Source organism: Clarias gariepinus, chromosome 9 (assembly GCF_024256425.1).
Source record: "Clarias gariepinus isolate MV-2021 ecotype Netherlands chromosome 9, CGAR_prim_01v2, whole genome shotgun sequence".
Classification (NCBI taxonomy): domain Eukaryota; kingdom Metazoa; phylum Chordata; class Actinopteri; order Siluriformes; family Clariidae; genus Clarias; species Clarias gariepinus.
This window is the reverse complement of record NC_071108.1, coordinates 26441687-26466745: the sequence shown is the minus strand read 5'-3', so window position 1 is coordinate 26466745 and position 25059 is coordinate 26441687. Positions and strand designations below refer to the sequence as shown.

At 39.9% G+C, this 25059-nt stretch overlaps 1 protein-coding gene across 2 annotated transcripts; it reads right to left on the bottom strand.

Annotated features, from left to right (window-relative positions):
• Positions 1-32: 32 nt before the first annotated feature.
• brpf1 (bromodomain and PHD finger containing, 1) lies at positions 33-25059 on the bottom strand. 2 transcript variants are annotated; one of them, XM_053503206.1, is made up of 16 exons: positions 24778-25059; positions 22100-22851; positions 19131-19320; positions 17279-17566; positions 16698-17185; positions 16252-16426; positions 15561-15692; positions 15335-15463; positions 13459-13852; positions 13066-13356; positions 12674-12946; positions 9897-10044; positions 9504-9637; positions 9316-9431; positions 5284-5438; positions 33-1409 (listed from the first exon to the last, which is right to left on the bottom strand). In XM_053503206.1, the coding sequence occupies exons 2-16, from the start codon at positions 22819-22821 to the stop codon at positions 1226-1228; spliced, it is 3819 nt and encodes a 1272-aa protein (XP_053359181.1). In that variant the 5' UTR covers positions 22822-22851; positions 24778-25059; the 3' UTR covers positions 33-1225. The 2 variants fall into 2 exon arrangements, with proteins under 2 accessions (XP_053359181.1, XP_053359182.1); XM_053503207.1 differs by having other exon boundaries at positions 15561-15689.

Sequence of the window (25059 nt, the reverse complement as noted above, 5' to 3'; positions counted from 1 at the left end):
AAAAAAAATGATTACAAACAGTTGTACAAAACTCATTTTTTTTATTAAATTCTATTTTAAGTTTTATTTCCATGTATAAAAGTTCTACAGTGACAGGCTTGGCATGTAACCAGAAAAGAGAGCACACCTTTTTTAGTCCTTCTCAATACACAATACCGAGCACAAGAAAAGTACAAAAAAAAAAAAAAAAAAAAGTACAGAAAGGAACAACAACAGGTACACCGTGACACAAGACATGTGAGAGTGTATTTGTGTTGTAGTGTGTGTGAGTGCACCTATGGGTGGGGATTGCTTGTGTGATCAAATAAATAAACGATAATTCTTCAGTCTGGAAGAAGTGCATTCCTCTGTTTAAAGTGAGGATGGCACTTTTGTGCATTCATTTACATCTTTTCCTTTTATTTTTTGTCCACAACCATTCGCTGATGTTGTGTCTTACACTCACCATTCACACATACATACACACAGTCCATCTCTCACGCAACTGTAGACGGTATTTCTGGCTTACAATCTGCGACACAAGCTGGAAATTTACATAGGGGTTTGTACATGCATGCACACACACACACACCTTTCTCTTGCTTGGATTTACAGACACTCACAGATCTCATTCATCTGAATTGGTCGATATAATACGAATGATCTTCTGTTGAGATCTCCGTCCCTTCACACACCCTCCCCCACATGTGTGTGTGTGTGTGTGTGGGTGGGTGTGTATACTATGAAAGTTATACTGAGTTTGTAGGCTGGGTTTTGGTCAGGTTGGAGCGTGTTGATACAAACACACACAACTGATATCCGTGACTCATGATCTTGATAACTCCCATCCCTCCATTGAACTCTCTACGTCTAGACATGTTTACTAGCTAAGACTGAAGAGTGTAGTGTGAAGTGATGAGTGTGTTCACTTTTTTTTTTCCTGCTCTACAAAATCTACCAGCTTATACAGTATATTTAAACACATACCGACTAGAGACAAAACACGATACATACCGAAGACCATGCCCAAAGTTATTTAGCACCAGAGAGATGGTTTACTGGGTTCGAATTTGTCTCTGTGTCTATGACATCCATCAACGTAAACCTAGGTACACATGCCATCTTTTTGTGTACTTCAGGGAAGCATGTCGCATCCGTGTAAGTAGTTAATCACGTCCGGTGATCGTGCATGCTCTCACACCATTATTCGTGTGTATGCTTGTGTGGGTGTGTGTGTGTATGATTTTCAGTCACTATCGCTCGTATAGCTGCTGGGATCGCCCTGCACTTTGTTCCGGTGCTGCATGGCACGATGATACGCCACCTGCACCGACTTCCTGATGTTGGATTTCCTGCCTTCCAGCATCTTCTCCTTATCCAGCTCCTGATCCACACCTAGAGGCACAAGCTTTGAGCGTGGCAACCATTGCCTGCACACACACACAGAAAAGGATAAAACAATCAAAAACATACATGCTCTTTTTCTTAACACACATGCACACGTTTTTTGATGCTCAAGGCACGTTTTCAAACCACACTGCCCCATTTCATTTGACACTTTTCAGCACTTTGTTTCACGCTTGGTTCATCTGGCCTATTTACTGCTCTTTGTTCTTTGACACAGGATGTGAAGTACACAAAAAATGTCTTCGAAAAGTTGACAGCTAGGAAATAAAAGACTTTCGTAATTCATGAAAAGCAAACAAAACAAATCCTCTCTTTGTCCAAGAAACTAGTCATGCATTCAACAACTGTGGAAAGGATTACATAACATTGCATCAGGAATAATTTGGTTTTGTTAGCATTCATTTGTGTGATTTAAGCATTTCTTACATTCTTGTACTCAAGAGTTCTATGTTTGAAACTGCACACGCCTGCAAATAATCATTTCCTCTCGTCTTAATTCTGCTTAACAGCAATAACTCGATATAAAATCTATACAGGATGTAAATATAGTAAATGGAAACTTAGTTCTGATTCTGGTTTCAGTTATTCTTAGTTACTCTGGTATACAGTAATGCTTATAGAACAAGGTCAGGTGTGCATCGAAGCAACGAATTCTCAGAATTTATAGGACATGTTTCTACTGGCATCGCCTGCATGCAACGCGAGTCAGAAACGGTAGAACACAACGCGCAATTTGATGTGAAAAAAAAAGAAAGAAAAAAAAAAGACTGTGTGAAGCTTCCTGGAAACAATATCAATTAAACCAGAAATAAAAGTGCATAAATAAGAAGGGATAATAAGGGCCGTGAGGTTAAATGAAGATGCTGAGCCCGAGTCAATGCCAGCATGACTGTGAGTTCGGTTTAAAAACACACATGGCGGGTAATTCCTCATTCTCAGCAATATTATTACGCAAAGTATGCAATAGTTTTCTGCAAGAGCTTTAAATCTATACAACCTAGTCAATAGTAAAAAATAAATACACACACACGTTCTCATTTTATTTGCTGTACTGGATCAGAAGATATGCAAGGGGTCAAACTTCCTGTTACTGTTAGCTCAAGTTTGCAGAGCATGATCTGTTCTCTTTTATCTTGTAGTGACCTGAGGTGCAACTTGTTAGTTCGATATTTTAAAATACCAGGGCAAATATTCTAACACCTTAAAAGAAAAAATTAAAATTTCTGTTGCATACCTGTCATGCAGAAATAATTGCAATCATCAAGCAGATTAATATTATACAAAGATAATCTAAGGCAATACTAAATACAGTTTTTTAAATAATTACTTTATTTATTATTAAGGGAAAAAGGTGCCCAAACCTACCTGGCCCTAGGTGAAAAAGTAATAGCCCCCTAAATGTAATAACTGGTTGTGCCACCCTTAGCGGCAACAACTGCAATTCAAATGTATATAAATTATACTTTATATACTCACACACTATATATATATATATATATATATATAAAAAGTTAAATTCATTTATATAAAGAAATGACTGCTGGCTTTTGAAAAGACATGTATATCAGTGAGAAATCACAAATCACAACAAGCATTTCGGTAGTGGGGTGTGGGGAAAGAGTGAGAGGGAGGGGAAGAAATTTTTTTTTTTTTCAAGAACAACTTTCAATGCGGTACACCACAACATTCAGTCATTACTTTTCTACAGCATCATATAATACGATTATTGCAGTAGTATAGTATATTACAATGGGATGTGTTCCACTCTTTTTGAAGTGACTCTTTGCAAATAAAAAAATCTAATAAATGTAACCAATTTTATTCAGAAAGGGAAACACCAGACATTGTATTGAAAAAGTTCAACTAATTAAATAGGTAAAATTTCAGGTCGCTACTGCTCGCCTGGAATAAAAACCTGCACTCAGAAGGCTCTTTGCGGACAAGACTGGACACACCCTTGGCTTAAGTAATAAGTTGATAAGCAATCGGCAGAGAATTACCCACGCTGATATCAACAATATCATGAAATGGAAGAGTGGCCAGAAGGAAGCCACTTTAAAAAAAGACCAACATAAAGGTATACCTGGAGTTTTTATAAAGGTATGTGAAAATAATCTGAGGGCTTTTGAGGTTTATGATCTAAAAGCAAAGCATTATGTTTGGCACTGACTAATGCCCACGTAACACGATTCCAACCTTCAAGCACACTGGTGACAACACTACACCACAATAGAATTTCTAACCATTTAAAAGCACTCTTTGTACAGTATTGATCGTTTATCAGAATTAAAAAAAAAAAAGACTTTGTGTTCTGGAATTGACTTCTAATTAAATCTAATTGAAAATTTGTGTCATGACCTTAAAGTTGTTGTCAAGCAAAGTAAAAAAAATTTTTTTATTTGAGCGATCTGGGGAAAAATAAAAGCGAAGGCAAAATGAAAATGAGCAAGTTCATAGAGATCAAATTGAGACACCGCAAATCAATAATTGGTACAAAAGAACAAAAAAACAAGTATTGATTCTTTGTGTTGAATGCTTATCAATTAAGCAGTGTTTTGGACCTTTTTACTTTAAAATATTTATGGGCAAATCTACCTTATTTACACCATTTTATTCCATAAACTGTCTCCAGAAAAGGGACAGAAAATATTACAGTTTAATATACACTCACTTGCCACTTCATTAGGTACACCTTGCTAGTACTGGGTTCGACCCCCTTTTTGCCTTCAGAACTGCCTTAATTCATCAGGGCAAAGATTTAACGAAGTGCTGGAAACATTTCTTTCAGATTTTGTTTCATAGCCTCACGTAGCTGCTGCAGATTTGTCTACAGCACGTTCGCTCATGATGCGAATCTTTCGTTCCACCACCGCTCAAATAGGCTCCACTGAATTAAGATCTGGTGACTACGGAGGTCAGCTGAGTACAGGGAACTCATTTTCTTGTTGATAAAACCAATTTGGGGTGGCTTTAACCTATCACGTGTTATAGCAAGTGGCCACAAAGAAATGGACATGTTCAGCAACAATACTCAAAAAGTAGACTGACATTGATGCTTAAATGGTACTAAGGGGCCCAAAGTATGGCAAGAAAATATCCCCACAACATTACACCAGTACCACCAGCCAACTGTTGATAAAAGGCCAGATGAATCCTTGACTTTATGTTGCTTATGCTAAATTCTGACCATCGTAATTGAAATGGAAACTCATCAAACTAGACAACATTTTAACAATCTCCCGTTGTTCCATTTTGGTAATACGAACTGTAACCTCACTTTCCTGTTCTTAGCACCTGGTGTTGGTCTTATGCTGCTGTAGACCATCTGCTTTAAGGTTTGATGTGCTATACATTCAGAGTTGCTCTTTGGCATACCTCTGTTGTATTGGACATTTGAAGTACTGTTGACCTTCTCTCAGTTCGAACCAGTTTGCCGATTCTCTTGTGACTTCTGGCATTTTCGCCCAGAAAACTGCCAGTCAGTGGATGTTTTTTCTTTTTCATACCATTGTGTTTAAACCCCAAAGGTTGTTTTATGTAAAAATCCCAGCAGCTCAAACAAGCCGGTCTGGCACTAACAACCATGCCATGTTCAATGTCACTTAAATCACTGTCTTGACCATGTCAAGAAGGCTAAATGCACAGAGTTGCTGCCATGTGATTGTGTTAATGAGCAGTTAAAGAGGTGTTCCTAATTAACTTGCCAGTGCACTTTAATTTTATGTTGCAATAGAGCAAAAAGAGGAACAATCACTGATGGTGGGGGGGTGAACCCTTTCTCAGAAGGGACTATAGATCTTTTTATGGTGGATGTTTGTGTTTTTTCTTGCTGTAATGAGTATTTGTGAAAGATCATGCCCGCACACAGTGTTAAAATACAACTATGATTTTACTCACCAAGTCCTCTTGTTGTCAAAAAACAGCACTAGGAATAGATGCTCCCGTGCTTCCTGGGTCATCTGCTCCCCAAGCTTGAGCACCTCCAGAGGAGGAACAGGGATCGGCACACCTCTGTGGAACATGCCCTCCCGTGGCATTTTAGGATCGATAATCTGAGAGATAGAGGGGAATGACAAATATGGTTTTGTATTTTGTCAAATCTATCGTTTTCTGCATCATAAATATGGTAATCCTGCGGTTGGACTTCTTTCGCTCTTTTTTGCATAGTTGCTTTGTGATTGATGTATCTGAGCTGGTACTTTCACATGAATTTCCTGTCGTTTCCTGACACAGCACTGATTCTGACGCGTTGTTAAGGAGCTGTGACTCAGATCAGTTAGAAACTTGAGATTGTTAAAAAAAAAAAAAAAAAACTAAACGAAAAATTCCACATGACTCACAATGTTTTTTTCAATTAAAATGAGATTTAAGTAATATTCATCCAGTTAAGATACCTTGGTTGTTTAAATAGGTGAAATTAATAGTTATGTCCCAGACAAACTGTAACTATGTTTAAACCTGCTAAACAGTGCCACTCAGTGGCTTAGAGCTGCTTTTGAATCTGCATATCTGAATGCAACTGCAAATCCTGTTCATACACAACTGCATATCCTGTTTACACAAGTAATTAACACTTAATATTTGGTTACATTATTAAACTCTCACATGTTCTTCTACTTGTTGTTTGTTTTGGTTTGTTCTTCTTACTTTTTTCCCCTTATACTTTTCAATCATTGTTTCAATCTTAACTTCCAATTGCTGATAAGTTGTTTACTGTAAGTCTCGAATTACAGACCGCAGAACAAAAAAAGTAATGGTGTTAATGATGGTGAAGGATCATGTTGAGTAATGTAATTTCCATTAATTTGTATTAATAAAATCTGCATCTATCTTATTCCATACATCAAGAAACCTCTGTAGTCAAAGGGCCCTATTGTGATTTTTTCCAATTTTACAACTCGGGTTAGCATTCACACACTACAGGCAATTTAGGAACGGCGATTAAAATAAGTCCTTATTAATCCCGGGGAGAAACTGCAGTTTTGCAGCAGCTCAGACAAAAACAAATAAAATACATACGCAAGTACTTAGGGCTGGAACAAAACCATTAAAACAAAACAAAAACCAAAGATATAACAAAGCTAAAATACTTATAAAATAAGATGCAGCAAATACACAAAGTACTATTCATATAGACATTTACACAGGAAGCGGAAATGTCAAGCGAAGTGCAAATTGGCTTAATCTGCCTGTTTTTGGACTGAAGACGAAAACCATAGTACCTGGAGGAAACCTACCAAGCACGGGGAGAACATGCAAACTCAATGCGCACAGACAAGAAACGGGAATCAAACCTGGACCCTGCAGGTGCAAGGCGACAGTGCTAACCACTAAGCGATTGTGCCATAATCTACCTCCATATTTTTTTCTGGATTGTAATATCTTTACCCTTGTCAAGTGATAGTTGTTGCTGACTTTTTTTTTTTTCTTTCCAGCATTGTTTTTCTTGGTTGTTAATACACCAATTATTTCTTTTTTATATATATATTCAAAAATGTTGTGTTGCTTATGAATCAATCCTCCCTTTTTTTCTCAGCTTCAAAATAAAAAGTTCTCTGATTATACTGTTGGTTAAGCAGTTTTGGTGAAAATTGTAAACTGGAAAAAATTTGCAGCCTAAGAAAAAAAAAATCAAATCACCTGGCTGACAATTAACAGTGCAATTATAAATACAAACCGGATTCCAAAAAAGTTGGAACACTATACAAATCGTGAATAAAACTGAATGCAATGATGTGGAGGTCAACTTCTAATATTTTATTCAGAATAGAACATAAATCATGGAACAAAAGTTTAAACTTAGAAAATGTATCATTTTAATGGAAAAATATGTTGATTCAAAATTTCATAGTGTCAACAAATCCCCAAAAAGTTGGGACAAGGCCATTTTCACCACTGTGTGGCATCTCCCCTTCTTCTTACAACACTCAACAGACGTCTGGCGACCGAGGAGACCAGTTTCTCAAGTTTAGAAATAGGACTGCTCTCCCATTCTTGTCTAATACAGGCCTCTAACTGTTCTATCGTCTTGGGCCTTCTTTGTCGCATCTTCCTCTTTATGATGCGCCAAATGTTTTCTATAGGTGAAAGATCTGGACTGCAGACTGGCCATTTCAGTACCCAGATCCTTCTCCTACGCAGCCATGATGTTGTGATTGATGCAGAATGTGGAACTGAGCGTTGATAATAACTTGGGTTGTCCTTGTCCTCTTTGGTCCGGATGACATGCTGTCCCAGATTTCCAAAAAGAACTTCGAATCGTGACTCGTTTGACCACAGAACAGTCTTCCATTTTGCCACACTCCATTTCGGGCACTCCGGGCAACAGCGGATGGCACGGTGGATTGTGTTCACTGACAATGGTTTCTGGAAGTATTCCTGAGCCCATTCTGTGATTTCCTTTACAGTAGCAGTACAGTAGTTCCTGTTTATGGTGCAGTGTCGTTTAAGGGCCCAGAGATCACGGGCATCCAGTATGGTTTTACGCCCTTGACCCTTACGCACAGAGATTGTTCCAGATTCTCTGAATCTTTGGATGATGTTATGCACAGTTGATGATAACTGCAAAGTCTTTGCAATTTTTCGCTGGGTAACACCTTTCTGATATTGCTCTACTATCTTTCTGCGCAACATTGTGGGAATTGGTGATCCTCTACCCATCTTGGCTTCTGAGAGACACTGCCACTCTGAGAAGCTTTTTTATACCCAATCATGTTGCCAATTGACCTAATTAGTGTTAATTAGTCTTCCAGCTCCTCGTTATGCTCAAATTTACTTTTTCCATCCTCTTATTGCTACTTTTCCCAACTTTTTTGGGATTTGTTGACACCATAAAATTTTGAATCATCATATTTTTCCCTTAAAATGATAAATTTTCTCAGTTTAAACTTTTGTTCCGTGATTTATGTTCTATTCTAAATAAAATAAAAAGTTGGCACCTCCACATCATTGCATTCAGTTTTTATTCACGATTTGTAAAGTGTCCCAACTTTTTTGGAATCTGGTTGTAATTTGATTTCTATAACTGTATACTGTAAAGTCCAAAAGTGCAGCAGTTTAAACTGGCATCAGAGTCCTAATCAATTAAAACACCTAGTTGATTAAACTATACAAATAGTGCAGCTTTTATAAACGTCTGGTTACTAAGATCAACATTTGGATTATATTTAGTTATAGGGCCAGCGTTTATTCTCTGCCTTACAAATACAGTTTAACCTTGAATTGTGAGCATAATTCTTTCCGGATGTGAGCTTGTATATCAAAATACTCGTATATCAAAGTGAAGTTCCCCGAAAGAAATAATGGAAACTATGATGATTCATCCCACAACCCAAAAATATTCATCAAAAAATAATGAATACAAAATAAAGTGAATATAAAACTATAAAATTAGCCTGCACTTTACATTGGTGTTAGACAAGAGCTGAAGCAGGAGCAAGGGGGCTACTGTGCAAGACGACTTTCACACACACTACCGGAATTACTCTTCTGCACAGATTCTTCTTCTGCACTGCAACTTTTTGTTTTAAGGGAGTCAGTTGTTGCAGTACATACAATTTTAAAACATTGCTTCACGTGTGCACACACACGTGGTCACAATGTTATATTTAACAATACATGTGTGGATGAGACTGAGCATGGGAGACAATTACCCACAATACCACAGCGCAAAAGAGAAGAACAAATGGCTTAGTTGTGATCACGTGACGATCGGCAGACAAAGCATATAAATGCTAGATTACTCGTATATCAAAACCTTCTCATTTGACAAGTTAAAAATTCTTTAAAAAATGTTTCTTGTCTTGCAAAACACTCAAGTTATTCACAATCCAAGATTCCACTGCAATATCAATAAAAGGTCCTCAAAAGTAATACAAACGTGTACATGTTAAGCATATTCAAGTCAGTTAATCTGTGTGCAATACTTACCAGAGCAGGATAAGAAGGGTATCCTCGACACTTGGCCCATACGAGATCGAGGGCATCTAGGGTGGTGTAGTCTGAGGAACCCATCCAGCATCCTGACCTACTCCGGCCTCGCACCACTGAATACGCAAATACATATTAATGATCACAGTTCTGTCTATTAATGTGTGGAGGTGTTTATCTGTACTCACAGTGTGAAACTCCTCTGGCTCCTCCCACTGAATAGGAGTCATTCTCTGTTCCTGAGGTTTCCTCGCTACTATCGTCTTGAAATGTTTGACGCAAGAATGAAGCCTTCCCACGGCCCTGCTTTGAAGGAGTCGTACTGATACGAAGAGACAGAGAGAGAGATGGAGACAAATTGGTTTGTCTGTTAACAGAGACTATACTGGTTATTACCTTTTTCCATCAGTTTGAATAACTGTACACTTCATCAAATAAGTAGGCAATAATAGCCATGTTCTCAATGCTATGAACAAAATCTATATCTTAGACTTAGATTACAACAAGTTTGCTAGATCAACTATCAAAGGACACAGTACTAGTTTCCAGTTGAAAACATGCTAGCTGTGGTGTATGCGTACCTTGTTCTGTCGGAAGCGGCACTGCTGCTGCTGCTGGTTGTAGATTCTGAGTCAGAGCTGGAGTGGAGATAGTGTGGGTCGCTCCTGTACATCGTGAAACTCTCAGTTACAGGTTTACTACCTCCATCAAAACCATTGCTGGGCAGATCTGAGATATAGAATGTGAAAATAAACTAGTCAAAGCAAATTTACAGAGATTATTCACCACTTTCCTCCAAGTTCTCTGATTTCCACACCCAGCTCAAAATCATGGAACAAGTGAATGTGTGTCCATAGTGCCCTGTGATGGACTGGGAACTAAATACTGTATAGTATTCACACCTCATACCCTGGATAGGCAAGGCAAGGCAAGTATATTTATATAGCACATTTCATAGACAATGGTAATTCAAAGTGCTTTACATAAAAGAGAAGAACATAATTATAAAAAGAGATGGAAAATAAAAGCAGTAAAACTTTTAAAATTATATAAATTTGATTTAAAATATAAATGCTTTTAACTTCTTAAAATTCTATAAAAATATAAGGTAAACATAAAATACATTGCAGTCAGTTCAGATGCAGCACAGTGCTTATTCAATAAATGCACAGCTAAGCTGATGAGCTTTAAGTCTCGATTTTCAGCGTTCTGGATGAGCTGCAGCTGTCTAACGGTCTTCTTGGGAAGGCCGGTGAGAAGACCATTACAATAATCCACCCTGCTGGTGATAAAGGCATGGACAAGTTTCTCCAAGTCTTCATTGGAAACAAAACATCTAATACTTGCAATGCTTTTAAGATGATAGTATGCTGATTTAGTTACTGCTTTGACATGGCTAGTAAAACCAAGGTCTGTCTCCAGAATCACCCCAAGATTTTTGACTTGATTTTTTGTTTTATGACCCCTAGAGTAAAGGTATGCATTCACCTTCAGAGCTTCATTTTTGTTTCCAAATGCAATGACCTCAGTTTTCTCCTTGCTTAACTGAAGAAAATTTTGGCACATCCAACTGTTAATTTCATCAATGCATCGGCAGAGGGAGTCAACTGGGCTGTAGTCATTTGGAGATAAGGCTAGGTAAAGCTGGGTATCATCAGCATAGCTGTGATAGAACCAAATTGCCTATCTCATTATCTGACTTAGTGGAAGCATATACTGTATAGGCTAAACAGGAGGGGTGCAAGAATTAAGCCTTGTGGGACTCCGCATGTCATGGACGTCCACTTACACTCTCCTATACTCACATAACAACCTCTACCTTCGAAGTATGACCTGAACCATTTTAGTATCATCCCAGAAAGCCCGACCAGGTTTTCCAGTCTTTCTATTAGTATATGTGTGTGTGTATATATATATATATATATATATATATATATATAGTTATAATCAACAGTGTAAAATGCAGCACCAAGATCTAGCAGTACCAGCACTGATATTTTGCCAGAATCAGAATTTATACGAATGTCATTTATGAGTGCTGTCTCTGTACTATGATGCTTGGAAGCCAGATTGAAAACTGTCCAGGTATTCATTTAAGTTTAAATGGTTGTTCAGCTGGTTAAAAACAAATCTTTAATCAATAATCTTACCTATAAACGGAAGATTTGATATTGGTCTGTAGTTTTTCAATATCGTATTATCAAGATTGCTCTTTTTCAGAAGTGGCTTTACAACTGCGGTTTTCAGAGAGTTCGGAAAAGTCCCAGAGAGAAGTGAGGTGCTCACCACTTCTCAAAGATCTGCTTCCAAACAGTTAAACACACTTTTGAGAAAAGATGTGGGAAGTGTGTCTAGGTCGCAGGTTGACAATTTGAGGTGCTGTACAAATTCTCCCAAGATTTTGCTATCAATTGCTTAAAAGACAGACATAGTAACTGTTTTGTGAGGGTGTGTGTGAGTTTTTCTGAACTCTGCATAACTTGATGTTTTAATAGCCCTTCTAATATTACTGATTTTCTCGGAAAAGAAGGAAGGAAACTCATTGCATTTGCTGTCGGAGAGCATTTCAATGGGAATCTGACCCGGTGGGATTATCAGTCTCTCAACAGTAGGAAAAAAAAGTGTGTGTTGTTTAAGTTACTTTTTATAATGTTTAAGAAGAAGGTCTGTCTAGCTGTGGCTAGTTTCAAATTGAAAGCATGAAGGCTGTCTTGATGCTATAGTGAATTTCAAGTTTCGTCTTTCGCCACATCCGCTCAGCTGTTTTGTCATCAAATAACATTTCTAAGGAAGAAGGAGAAGATCAAAAGAGTCTGCAGAAATTCTTGGAGTTAAAGATATAGGTTTCATAAGTAGTGCACTTGTATTCTCATTAATGCATCTCTTTCTGACAGATCTAGATTCTATGGTAACAGAGATCAATATATCAAAGAAAATACAGAAGTGATCAGATAGTGCTACGTCCTTAATAAGAATGGGTTAGATGTTTAGACCCTAACTAATGAGTAAATCTAAAGTGTGTCCACGATTATGTGTGGGCCTGTGCACATGCTGAATCAGTTCAAAAGTGTTTAAAACACTTATCATTTCCTTGGTAGTATTGATTTCTGCATTATCAATATGAATATTAAAGTCCCCTGTTATAGCAAAAGAGTGAAACTCATTGATAGCAGTTTGGTGAACTCTTCAATCAAGTCTGGAGAGTATTTTGGTGGTCTGTAAATAATGATGAATAATGATAGGCATTGGATCTACTAAGATTCTTAAATAGAAAACAGTAATTATTTACCCCAGATAAATATAATGCATCCACATCTCCCAATAAAGTTAATTATTATTTGTTTAAATGCGTGCATACCGAGGCCCACGTGATCATTGTCACTCTCAGAGCTGGAACTGGAGCCAGGGCTTCGAGGTCGCTTGTGCAGACGTGCTGAGTTCATTATAGGGAGCTGTGGAGGTCCTACGGGACTGGAGCTCATCGCTCCAGAGTTGTGTATTGCGTCGCGTTTTTTAGGGGGGCGGCCCGGACGCTTTGGAGGTCCTGTGGCCTTTGGGTTCTTTTTGGAAAACAGGATTGAGGTTCGGCGGCCCACTTCAGATGCTAGTGTAGAGGCTGTAGCGGTGATATCTGGTACAAGGGAGAAAGTCGTAAAAGTGAGACTACTTTTGGAACTTTCACATACGTTTCACACATCCACACGTTTTGTGGTTGACAAAGAAAATAACTCCTTTAAAACTTCACTCTACCTTTTCCACCGGTCTCCTGGCTGCTGCTCTCTCCTCCCTCGTCATGACATGTGGCGCCAGATGCATGATGTGCCAGGTTAGGCCCACGCTCGCCAGATGCTCCTGATTCTCGGTTGCCCCCGCTGGACCCACCGTCCCGCTGATGCGCTAGTTTGCGCTTAATGACCGTCATCTCCTTCCTCAGAGCTTTGGCACGACGCGAGCGGCCGATGCTGTGCTTTCCTGAGCTGACATCATCGAAGCGGGCCTGCAAGACCCGTAACTGCTCTTCCAGCGGCAAACGCCGCAGGTCTGAGATACACAGAGAGACGAAACAGCAGATCCTCAGTCAGGATCTAAAAAAAAAAAAATAAAAATCGTACATTTCCACGAATCACCACAAGGTGAGCTTACCATCCTCATTACCAGAAGGGGACCGCTCTCTTTCCCTGTCCTGCTCTCTTTCTCTCTCCTTCTCCCGCTGCCTCTCTCTTTCTCTCTCCCTCTCCCTTTCACGAGGGGATTCAGGGCTGGGCTCTCGGGGCAAATGCATGCCTGTATCAAAGTCATAGCCAATACGCTCGGCTTGTCTCCGAGTCTGTCGCAGGATGCTACTGCCCGCCTCCCGTAGCCTCAGCGCTGCCCGGTAGAACACGGTGTCCTTGGCATTGTATTTGAGGCAGTTGTTGACAATGAGCAGGAAGTCGCCCTCGAATGTATCGAAGCTAAGATAGCGATGAGACTCCAAACACGTCCACATGGTCTGGAAATCCATGGGCCGCTCGATGTGATCCAGGTAGTCAGGAACCTGAGATACACACATTCAAAAGACAAATATGAGTACGTGTTAATTTATACACAGTGAGCACAGATAACATTTTGAACATTACAGAGATAACTGCAACCCTATCATCAGTGTTTGTTTCCATCATGTTATCAAACTGTTGTTTTATTTGCTGAACTAAATATTTTTAAAAGACTTCTTAAAAGGGTATCCTAGTTCTAAAAAAAATCCAGTTAAACGTTTACATTCCCTGCTTTTGTAATGTACATTTACATTTCAGCTTGAATTTTTAAACTGCATATAGACTATATCATTTAAGGTCATGTTCTTTCTGTCTGTTGAAAATAAAGGTTAAAGATAAATAAGTAAATTTACTTTGTTACTGTCCTTAAATACAGTTTTTTATGTATCTGTACTAGGGCTGCACAATTAATAATAATAACTTTTTTTAAATCATGATCTCGATCCTTACATACAAGCGATCTCATTTCTGATCTTGCATGCATTTCCCTGCATAAACATGTTCTCTTATTCACTTGAAAACAATCTCAGATTGCTATATTGCTCACACTCACAAAGTGTAAAACAAAACACTATTAATTCACCCCTCAGGCTGGAGATTTGCGAATGATTTAGTTATACAACTTGATCGCTTCTCTCATCTCTCCTCATTTACACATTCTGAAATTGGTGTGTGCTTAAAATCACAACATTCGCTCAATTCCAGTCAGGCAGAGGCTAGATAAGGGACAATTACCAGACAATCAGATACCTGGAGAGTGGTATATTCTGATGATCTGTTTCTGATTTGCTCCTTCTGATGCTTTCTGTGTCCTTCAATGCGCAAGTCTCAAATTACGTTTTCCTTTGTTCTTGCTTTGAGCAGAATGCTTGCTTTCGTTTAGATTATTTTTATCAGAACAAGGCAAATGCCTCACACACTTATGCATACGCGTGAACAGAGACAGTTTGTATTAATAAATTATGCATTGATTCTAGCTGTCTCTTCGTGTGAAGAAAAATCGGCATTTACATTTTCAAAAGAATCGTGCAGCCCGATATTGTATTTTATTGTAATTGTATATATTGTATTTTACTGTATTGTATAATTACTGTAGTGTAATTGAGTATTTATGTTGGTCGACACTTTCATTTTTTTCTCAACTACATTCTACGTCAAATATAATAATAATATAAAATAAAATCATGGCATTGCGTTACATAACCACAGTAGTGTGTGTAGTATTTAAAGCTGTAATATAAAACCGCCACCTGCTGACTATTATAGGTAATTGTGTGATGTGCCTTCCCTCCATGAAACGCTTAATCATGTAGCAGGTGTTTTTAAGACTATGTTCGCCATTCAGAAGAGAAGATAAATACTTTTGTACTTTTTCTCAGGTAAAAATGTACATGAACTTCTACTTTTACTTCTGTAACGTTTCTCCATCTATTCTCAAATAGACTCAAATGAAGTGAATAGTAACTTTGTGTATATATATCTACCTCATTCAGTGGCACAGGCTCTGTAAAGAAATTGCTGGTGTCTTTTTCTTGCAGCTGTTCCAGTGTACTCCTCAACAATGACAAGAATGGCGTCAGCTGCATCTCCAATGCTAACTGCTGAACCTTAAGCTATAACGGTAGAAAACAGCGTTGTTGTTTTTTTTAACATACAAAAATGCAGACTCAAAAAGGGGTCAAATGGAGGATTTTAGAAACTCTCTCTCACCGCCTCTCTCTTGAGTTTCTCTCTCTTGCGGATGAGCTCCACCAATAGTCTGGCTCTCTCTAGGTCATGCCTGAGTCTCTGCCAAGCTTTCAGCTGTTCCTTCAGCGCTGTGTGCTTCTCCTCACCCTCCTTCTGCACCACACAAAGATGGCAACACATACATATTTTTAAAAGAACAGAAAAAAAAACATTTCTGGATTTTCCACTGCAGTGATTTGGCTAGAATTAATACCTGATTAGGTTACATTTACTGCATTTAGCATGCACTGCAATTAAATAAAACCATACTAGAGAGGAGTTTGTGTTACAGTTCACGACTCCCTTGTGTATTAACTGAGTGCTTGTTAATTCAAGCTAGAGGATTTAAGGGAATGTTGTGTGGAGCAGGGCTTAGCAAGATGGGCTTCTGTTTTTGGCTTTGTTAGCAGACATAACTGTTGTAAACAAAATACAGGAATCCAGTGGAGGGAAACGTAGCAATGGGTGACTTGGGACAGATAGACAAAGTTGTAGTAATCCAATCTCAAGATAACAAGGCTTGGAAACATCTTAATGGAGTGAAAAGAAACGTAAATATATACCATCCAATTATGTTTCCCTACTTACTATGATCACATTACAAAAAAAATATATATGTGTGTGTGTGTGTGTGTGTGTGTGTGTGTGTGTGTGTGTGTGTGTAAACACAGACCGTGGTTATAGAAGGAACAGGCTCGACATTGCGCTGGGACTGGAGGTGTGTCTGAAGGCGACGCAGGAGAGGGACACCATTACGACTCTGTCTCTTCAACGTCCAATAAGCATGCAGCCTCTGCATGAACTGGCTCTTCCTGGGTACCGTCAGATTGGATGTGATCTTGCTTAATCTGCAGAGATGGAATAACAGAGAGAGAAAGAACAGTGCTGATGAACAACTACAAAAGGAGAGAGGTTAATTATTTCCAACAAGCCCTCTTTGGGCACTGTGGCATTTTAACATACAGCTTATGTGATTATAATAATTATATTTTTGTGCAAAAAATTTTTTTCCTACTAATATGAAGTTTCTGTGATATAAATGCATGGTGAGCACTTCTAATAGGCATGTTGTGTTTTTTTTTTTTTTTTTTTACTGAATTCCGCAAACACTATGCCCACCTGTGTGGTGGTATGCATGGCACGGACACGACAGGTGCAGCCGCTCTCTTCTCTGCTAGAATCTTCCTTGCCCTTTTCAGCTTCCGCCTAGATTTGGCCTTTGCTCTTTTGGCCCGCTCCTCTCCGACCCCACCGCCGTCCTCTTCGTCTTCGTCCTCCGCCTCGCTGAGAGACGAACCGCTCCCAGTTCCACCTCCGAGCGGACGGGCCGTGCCAGGTGGCGTGTGAACGTCACAGTATGCCGTCTTGCGCACGCTAAACGAGGTGCCGTTGGCACCGGTCTCGCGCACGGGCTCCATCTTCATGTAGAGCCCGGCCTGCTGTGCACACGTCACGTGGAAAGCCGTGTAACAGTTGGCCTTGTGACACTGGATACACGCGCCAGCCCCTCGCTGCTTACAAATGTAGCATGTCAGCTTCCAACGTGCTGCTGGGATGTGCTCGATGCTGTCGATCGGCTCTAAGAAGACCGTGTTGGCAAAGCACACCTAAAGCAGTAAGGTCAGAATAAAGACATGAGAAAAAACATGTTTTTTCTGACACAAGTATGGGTATGCATATAGTACACACCATACACTCACCTCTGGTATCCACAACGCGCATACAACGTGTGCCCAGCGGGCATCGTCAGTCTGCTTGAAGGCTCCACCCTTGTTAGGGCACAGCGCACAGTCAACGGCACGAGAGGGTGACTGCAGGCAGCGACGGCAAAGCCACTGACCCTCTGGGATGTAAGGCACGCCGTAGCACTCCTGGTGCACGGCTAGGTTACACATGTCGCAGAATAAAATAACGTTGCTGTTCTGGCACTCGCCGTCATTACAAATGCAGCACACAGCGTCCTCATCGATCAGTGCATTCGGCTCGCCCTGATTCAAAGAATGTGACGGGAGAACGAGAGAGAGAGAGAGAGAGAGAGATGCTCAGAGATTTTACATACATTTCAAAAAAAATACAAAGCACCGTGGAAGGCAGTCATAGGTCAATAACAGGTGGTGTAATTCCATTACAACCCCAAAGTTAATTATTTACCAATTCCCATTTATCCTGTCATCACCTTCATTATAGCAAACTAAATTGCATTTAAATATTTATAAATGAGAACCTGGCATCGTTGATGGCAGACCACACAATTTTCCTTGTGCACAATTACAGCGAGACATCTTCTTAAAGTAAAAATAGCCTTCAATGTAATTTGGCTGCATATCCCTCTAATGCGACACGCCGACATCAACAGACTATTACATTCTTCTTTTCTGAGACCTCGCCAGGCTTGCACTGACTTTCACCTGATGTTTGTTTTGTTGTGTTCCTCCCTTCATGTCTTCTCTTCAGACAGACATTGGGTTATGGTCAGGAGATTGATTTGGCCAGTGGCGAACACCCCCCCCCCCCTTTCTCTGATGAAGCAGTTTGTTTTATTTTCTTGATGCATGACGAATTTCCTCCCAATTAGATCAGATGCAAATTCTCCCTCGCTCATTTTCTATACCCAGTACAGGGTCGCGGAAAGCCTGGTGTGTACCCCAGGTGCTTTCCGCATTAAGCAGCACACAATCCTTCACATGATCATTCCTCTAATCATTCCCTGGGCAATTTGGAAATGCCAATTCGTTCCTCTGTAAATTGCCTGATCGAATACAGAGACTGCCTTCTGCTGCTACCATAATGAGCTGGATAATCAATAAAGATTAGTGAGTCTGTTCCAGAAGCAGCCATGCAAGCCCAAGCCATGACACTACCTGCGCTGTTCTGGCCCAGTCAGCTTGTATGGTTTGGATCATGAGCAGATCCTTTCCTTCACTGCACAGGTACTACAATTTCCATTTACTGCTGATGAGTGATTTGATTCTTGTGATCTTTATTTCTGCTGTCTGTCTTTAAATGATGGATTGTGAAATCTTACCTCAGTCATGTGGATATTGTTGGTGATGTCTCTAACTATTGTTAACAACGTTTCTAACTGCTAATTTCCTTGGCTGGCCTGTTCAATAGGGATGGAAATCATCAGGGGCCAGCCGATCTGATATTATTGCAATACCTTTGTGCTGATTTGATATGTATTGCGATTCTGCGACTGTCATGATTGTATAAATTCTGTACATTTTTTCCCCCTTTAGATTTTGTAACAATTCTAAACAAACATTACATAATTTGCTTCTACCAAAAAAACAAACAAACAAACAAACAAGGGCCTTGCCCTTCCCACACTATCGGACTGAACCGTATCTTACTCCGGCCCCACAAACTTACAAAACCCCTTACATCCTGTTAAGATCTAAAAGCCTAATCAGACATTTTCACTTGTGTTCTGTGTTCTCCAAAATGTAGGTCAAACTTCATTTCTTCGGTTCTAATAAAAACATATTGGTGCCAGATCAACAACAAAAAAAAAAAAAAAAAAAAAAAATCACACAAAAAAAACAGTCAAACCTTGTTGTGGCTCTCAAAGTAGGACTCCTTTTCTAACCGATCCATCAGGTACTCGAACACCTCCTGAGGGATCGGCGTCACTCCATCACTACGCCGTTTGTCGTTCATAATGTCCAGCCAGATGTAGTCTTCTTCGTCGATGTCGTACTCCACCTCCTCATCCAGCTCCTCCACAGATTTATCTATGTACCTGTGAGACGAAAAAAAGCAATCACAACTTGAGTTAATGATTTGCATGACCTGGATATGTGAATTAATATGGATCTACGGATGAACCTACTGCTTTAACAGAAATTGTAACTAAATAAGCAGCAGCTGCCGTATTGTTAAAGCTGGGCGGTATACCTTTTCATACCGAATACCGGTGTTTTAAAAAAAAAAATGATATTCATTTTTCATATACCCCTATGTTTTGCAGTGGTACCAAACAAACAGTATGCATCTGCACGAGAGCGGTGGAAGCACGGCCTGTTTGTATTGAGCTGTGAACAGCATGGACGAAGAAAATGTCACAGACAAAAAGGAACTTTTTCCGAAAAGAGGAGCCTTGTCGGTTCCGTGGAAATACTTTGGCTTTAAAAAAATCTGATGTTGATCAAACAACCATCATATGTTAATGTTGTCGGGCTAAAGTTGTAGCCGCAGGAGGCAACACAAGCAATTTGCTTCACCACCTCCGCCACAAACATGTCTTCCACATCTGCAGGTGATGATAAAGTTGGCACTGCAACACAAAACGCGACTCAGACGTCACTTAAAGACGCGTTTACTAAGAGGACTGATGCCGAATGCAAGATATGTAAATACTGACTTACATTTGGTGTTCTATCCACACCACATCAGACTTGATTTGCAGCAACAGTTCTATCCTTTATGAGGACACTTGTAAGTATAAAAACATGCCTTGTCTATTTTACTTAAAAATTTTAACCTCAGCTGAATCACAGAGGATACCGAGACCATCCCAAGACCCCTGTGTGTGAGACAGGAACCATAAATGTGATGCCAATGCACAAGGCACCACGTGCACTGATGTTAGGCACAGTAAGGGCAGGAACATACTTAAGAAATATTACAGAGAGGGAATGCTGATCTGACGAATATCGGCATGACTGTGATGCTGTCATAGGCACTATTTATCATCAACATATCCTTCCACAACTAGTGGAACTAACTGCGACAGTTGGAGCTGATGACCGATAGTTCAGCGTCTGACAGTTAGTGAAATTAACAGGGGTGAATAAAAGTATTTTTAAATTCTTACTTGTTCTATGTAGTCAAGAGTGTAAAACATGGAGGTGATGAATAGTCTTGTAAATCTTTCAAGTTCCTCTTCAGATTTTTACTTTAGAATATCAGCTCAGTTAAACTTCTGGGTTCTGGGTTTAAATCCCAAATGGTGTTAAATGGAAAGTTAGTGTGCTACGTAAGCTGTACAATCCACATAAAGTCGTGCCCCTGATCAAGGTTTGGAGACCGACTCGGGTTTCAGCCTCGTGTTATAAGCAAGTTAGAACACGGATGATTCAAAGGTGATTCGGAAAGACTCCAATTATTATGGAGTATGGAGGCAACTCGTACCAACCTACTTTCACCACCATAGTGTCAACTGACAGTGGAATAAACGTTATGAGAAAACTTGTGATAAATATAGTTAAACGTCCCAGGTACCGTTACCATCTATTATCATCATTCGGGGAACCTCCCTCGTCCAATCGGGTTGGAGCTAACTGTTGTATACTTGCTGTTAAATTATGTTTTCATGTAGTCTATTGGCAACGTCGTGAGCTTATTTGTTGACATACTGCCTATATATGACGCGTGTTAGCAGAGGATTTAAGTAGGGGACACACTAGAGAATTCAACCAGACACTTTTGCACAAAGTAAACAAACACAGCAACACTCAAGGACCTTTGTTCCTTGCCAACTGTTTTAACATACATACTTTGAGTAACTGTGCAGTAGAGATGGGGTAAGAAAAATAAAAAAATTTGTGTTGCGATTCACGGATTGCCACACTGACTCCAGAAATTATATTTTTACATTTATAATAGAGATGAACTGGTTGATTGGTCAGTGACAAGAATTGGCTGATTTTCAGTTTGATTGGCCATGACTACTGATCGACCGATATAGCCTCAGATATAAACGATTCTGTACCGAGAGGCGAAACAGAAACGTGGTTTTATGGTGTTACACGCATCAAAAGCCCCCGATCTGCCTTCTTCTCCAAACTCTGTAAATTAGTCTCCAACACACTTACACAAGTCTTAAAACACCATGGGCGCTAATTAGTCACAAATCACATTTGCTTAATTTATTCAGAAATAATGATTATGAGGAGGACAAATACGTGCTGCTTAGTTACATGGTAACTAACTAATTTAAAGTTTCTATTGTTTAAATGCTGAGCTTGGTTCTTAAGTAAGAAATCTAATGTAAACTAATGTAACTAATAAGGAACGAGCTACATTTATCTACTAATGAAACCTTTTTAAAGGTTTAAAATGGCAATAAAATCAAGTGAAAGTGTAAAATCGGGATATTTATAAAATCGGAATACACTTATTTATAAAAACTGCAACTTTAATCGTGGTACCAAAGAATCACGGAAATATTCTATCAAGAGTAGGCAAGTTCCCTTCCCTACTGTGCAGCAGTAGAGATTTATTATACAGGTGGGGGTAATTGTGGGCTTCTTTTCAAATCTTTCCACCATTTTTGACTATTTCTGCATCGCATTCATTTCTGAGGACATTTCTATGCACCAAATGAACACAGGATACACTAGAGAGCCAGTAGTTAAAACAGTAGATTTCCACTCAAAAGAGGACACAGTATATTATGCACCAGATGACTTCTACAGAAACATATGTCTACTACATTGTCATGATTTTCATTATTTCTGTTTCAACCTTACTTTCTTATAACTGAGAAATTTAAGAACATTCAGATCCTGAATCAGTACCTGTAATAAGACGTTGGTCTTGGCGGTGCATCAGGCCTGTCTTGATCCAACTCTCTGAACACAGCCTCAGGGAGCTTGACAGCTGGCCCTGTCGGATTTCCATGATGATGCATACTGTCCTTTTTCTTTTCTTTGCTTTTGTGCTTGCCTGCTTTGGGTGTTGCCCCCGCTCCTTTACCCCCGTTGGCTGCTGCGGGAGTGTCAGGTCTGTCCTTTCCATTGGTCCCACCTTCACTGACCCCATTCTCACCATTGCACGTTGTGGACCCACCTACTCCATCATCAGCCTCACTGTCCTCCTCAGACACAACATCAAGGTCCTCGAAGATGCTGAGGCGGTGCACTTTGCCGTGGATCTCCAGCTCCACCATGCGCTGGGCCTGAGCGTAGGTCATCGTGTCTCTCCCAGGAGAATGCGAGTGGTCAGAGTTATCTGCGGGGCTACCGGGCATTCCTCCGTGCCCAGGCATAGTGTGGGTGTTACCAGATTCAGAGCCATCTCCCGAAGTGGGTAGTGAGGAACGAGCCGGACGACCCTTGCGCTTCTTCTGTGGGGTTCCTTGAGCAGAAGGTGGGTTGTCGTGGTCATAGTGGTACAGATGGTACTCAATACCACTGTAGCTCTTATAGACCTTCCGGCACGTCTCGACCGGGCATTCGTACGGTGGCTTGGTGGCACGCAGGTTGTGGCAGAAGGTTTTCACATCAAAGTCCAGCCCCATGCTGTTGGTGCAGGTTATTTCAGCTTACATCTAAAAGACGAATAAAAAGAAAAGTATTTAGTACATGGCGGGTGTATAAACTCTGTTGTACCTGTTGGGTCTTCAAAAACCTAAACTTTTGGGGGCTTTCTTAAACTTTTGCCACAAACTTTGAGGAACATGATTGTCAAAAATGTCTTTGTTTGTGGTAGCATTAGGATTTCCCTTTGATGAAACTATAGAGCAGATTTTTTTTTCCTGTAAGGCAATGACCGTGTGTACAAAGTAAGGTTAAAAAAGACATAGTATGAGAATGATAGTTTGGAAGCACTCGGAGCACAAAGCCCTGTCCTTGACCTCTGCACACATTTGGGACAAATTCAGACATTTGACATCAATTGGCTGACCTCATTAAAACTCTACTGACTGAAAGAACACAAATCCAACAGCCACATGGAAACAGTCTAATGGAAAGCCCCCCAGAAGAGGGAGTGCAGGCCAACTTCATATGAATGCCATGGCTTTGGAATAGGATGTTCAACTGGCACATTTTTGATGTCCATAGGCAACAATTCAAACCACTTGACCACTCACTCACTATATATTTTATCCTCTACAGGGGACTCAGGTACACACTCGCTCACTACATGCAATGTAAAAACTCCAATTAGCCTAATCTGTGGGGTTCCTGGAGGAAACCCAGGGAGAACATGTACGACGGAAATCAATCCCTGATATCACCCAAATGAGGATGGGATGCCTGTTAAGTCTGGTTCCTCTCATGGTTTCTTCCTATTGTCATCTCTGAGTTTTTCCTTACTTGCTCATCAGGGACAATCAGATAATTATGATTTATACACATTTTCTCAAACTCATGTATTTCGACAATGACCATTGTGAAAAGCGCTATATGCATAAAACTGAACTGAATTAAAAACCATGCAAACACTGTGGCGTGGGGCAGTGGCTTAGTGGTTAGCACTATCGCCTTGCACCTCCAGGGTTGACAGTTCGATTCCGGCCTTGAGTCTGTGTGCATGGAGTTTGCATGTTCTCCCCACGTTCAGTGGGGTTCCTCTGGGTACTCCAGTTTTCTCCCAAAGTCCAAAAAAGTGCAGATGTTTTTGAAAAATGGAATAGATTGAAAAGTGAACTTATCGCAAATGACATTTCATATAAATAATACATTTGACCTCAACGGCAAGCAACCAGATGACAGCTCAGACCAGAAAACCAAACAAATCTGACTAAGGTCACTCCAACAGCCATGTAGAATAGTGAAAACAAAACAAATACCCACACAGGACAAAGATACGGTGAGGTAAAACATGTTAACATTTTTCCCCTAGTTTTTCTTTCTTTCTTGTGAGACCTTAAGCCTGTCAAGGTTTCTTCACCAGTATGAAGTTTAGCAGGTGATCTCTCTATATGCTGCCCCACCAGCAGCATGTAAACAAACTAACTAACAAAGTTTTAAAGCTTATTCAGTTGAGTTTGGGGCTCGTGTACACTTTCTGGCATAAACAAGAAAACATCTAGTACATGAAGAATGTTTTAGTATAATATAGTAACAGTCTAGTAACTAATCTAAGATACTGGAACTACAGGTGAACATAACTCTGTCCATCTGCTCCTTAGTAAATTAACGCGTGTGTGTAAAATGCTTTCCTGTCCTAATCTTAGATTTAAAAAATAATATAATAAAAATAAAAAATTCACATCATTGCTCTGGAGGGGAAAAAAAACAAGCCTGCAACTAGTAAACACGCTTCGGCTGCACCAGCCTGCATTACTCTACAGAGTGGCTAACACTCAGGCTAACCTTTTCGCGGCAAAAATGTGCCGTTTGCAATAAATGCCCGTGCTTTCTACGTGCACAAAAAGGTTAAACTGCACATGCACAATCGTTACGTTAAATATATATGCATTTATTATTTAACCTAATAATTATGTTACAGATGCAGGAACAACACTCACTATTCCAAGCGCTTATCACCGAGCACAGCGCGAGCTCCAGTCCCTACTTCCGAGCACAACAACAAAAAAAAAAACAATACATTCAGGGCTCTTCCGGGTGTTTCTAGAAATCTGCTCTGGGGTGGTTAGAAGAACTGTTTTGATATTTAAAAAGGGGATGAAGAAGAAAATAAAAAGTAGTGCGGACGATTAAAGTGTAAAGAGAATAATCCAGGAACAGACTATGACAAACAAAAGGGGACTGCACTGGCCGCCATGGGCGCGTGCTGACACATTCGCCAT

Bases quoted from the DNA above. Each gene is read 5' to 3' on its own strand.
- brpf1 (XM_053503206.1), bottom strand. From the start codon at position 22,821: ATGGGGCTGGACTTTGATGTGAAAACCTTCTGCCACAACCTGCGTGCC. The intron at 19,321-22,099 runs GTACTGATTCAG...TTCGTCTCACAG, and splicing joins AGACCAACGTCTTATTACAG to GTACATAGATAAATCTGTGG. The intron at 15,464-15,560 runs GTGAGAGAGAGT...CTACCGTTATAG, and splicing joins AGAAACTCAAGAGAGAGGCG to CTTAAGGTTCAGCAGTTAGC.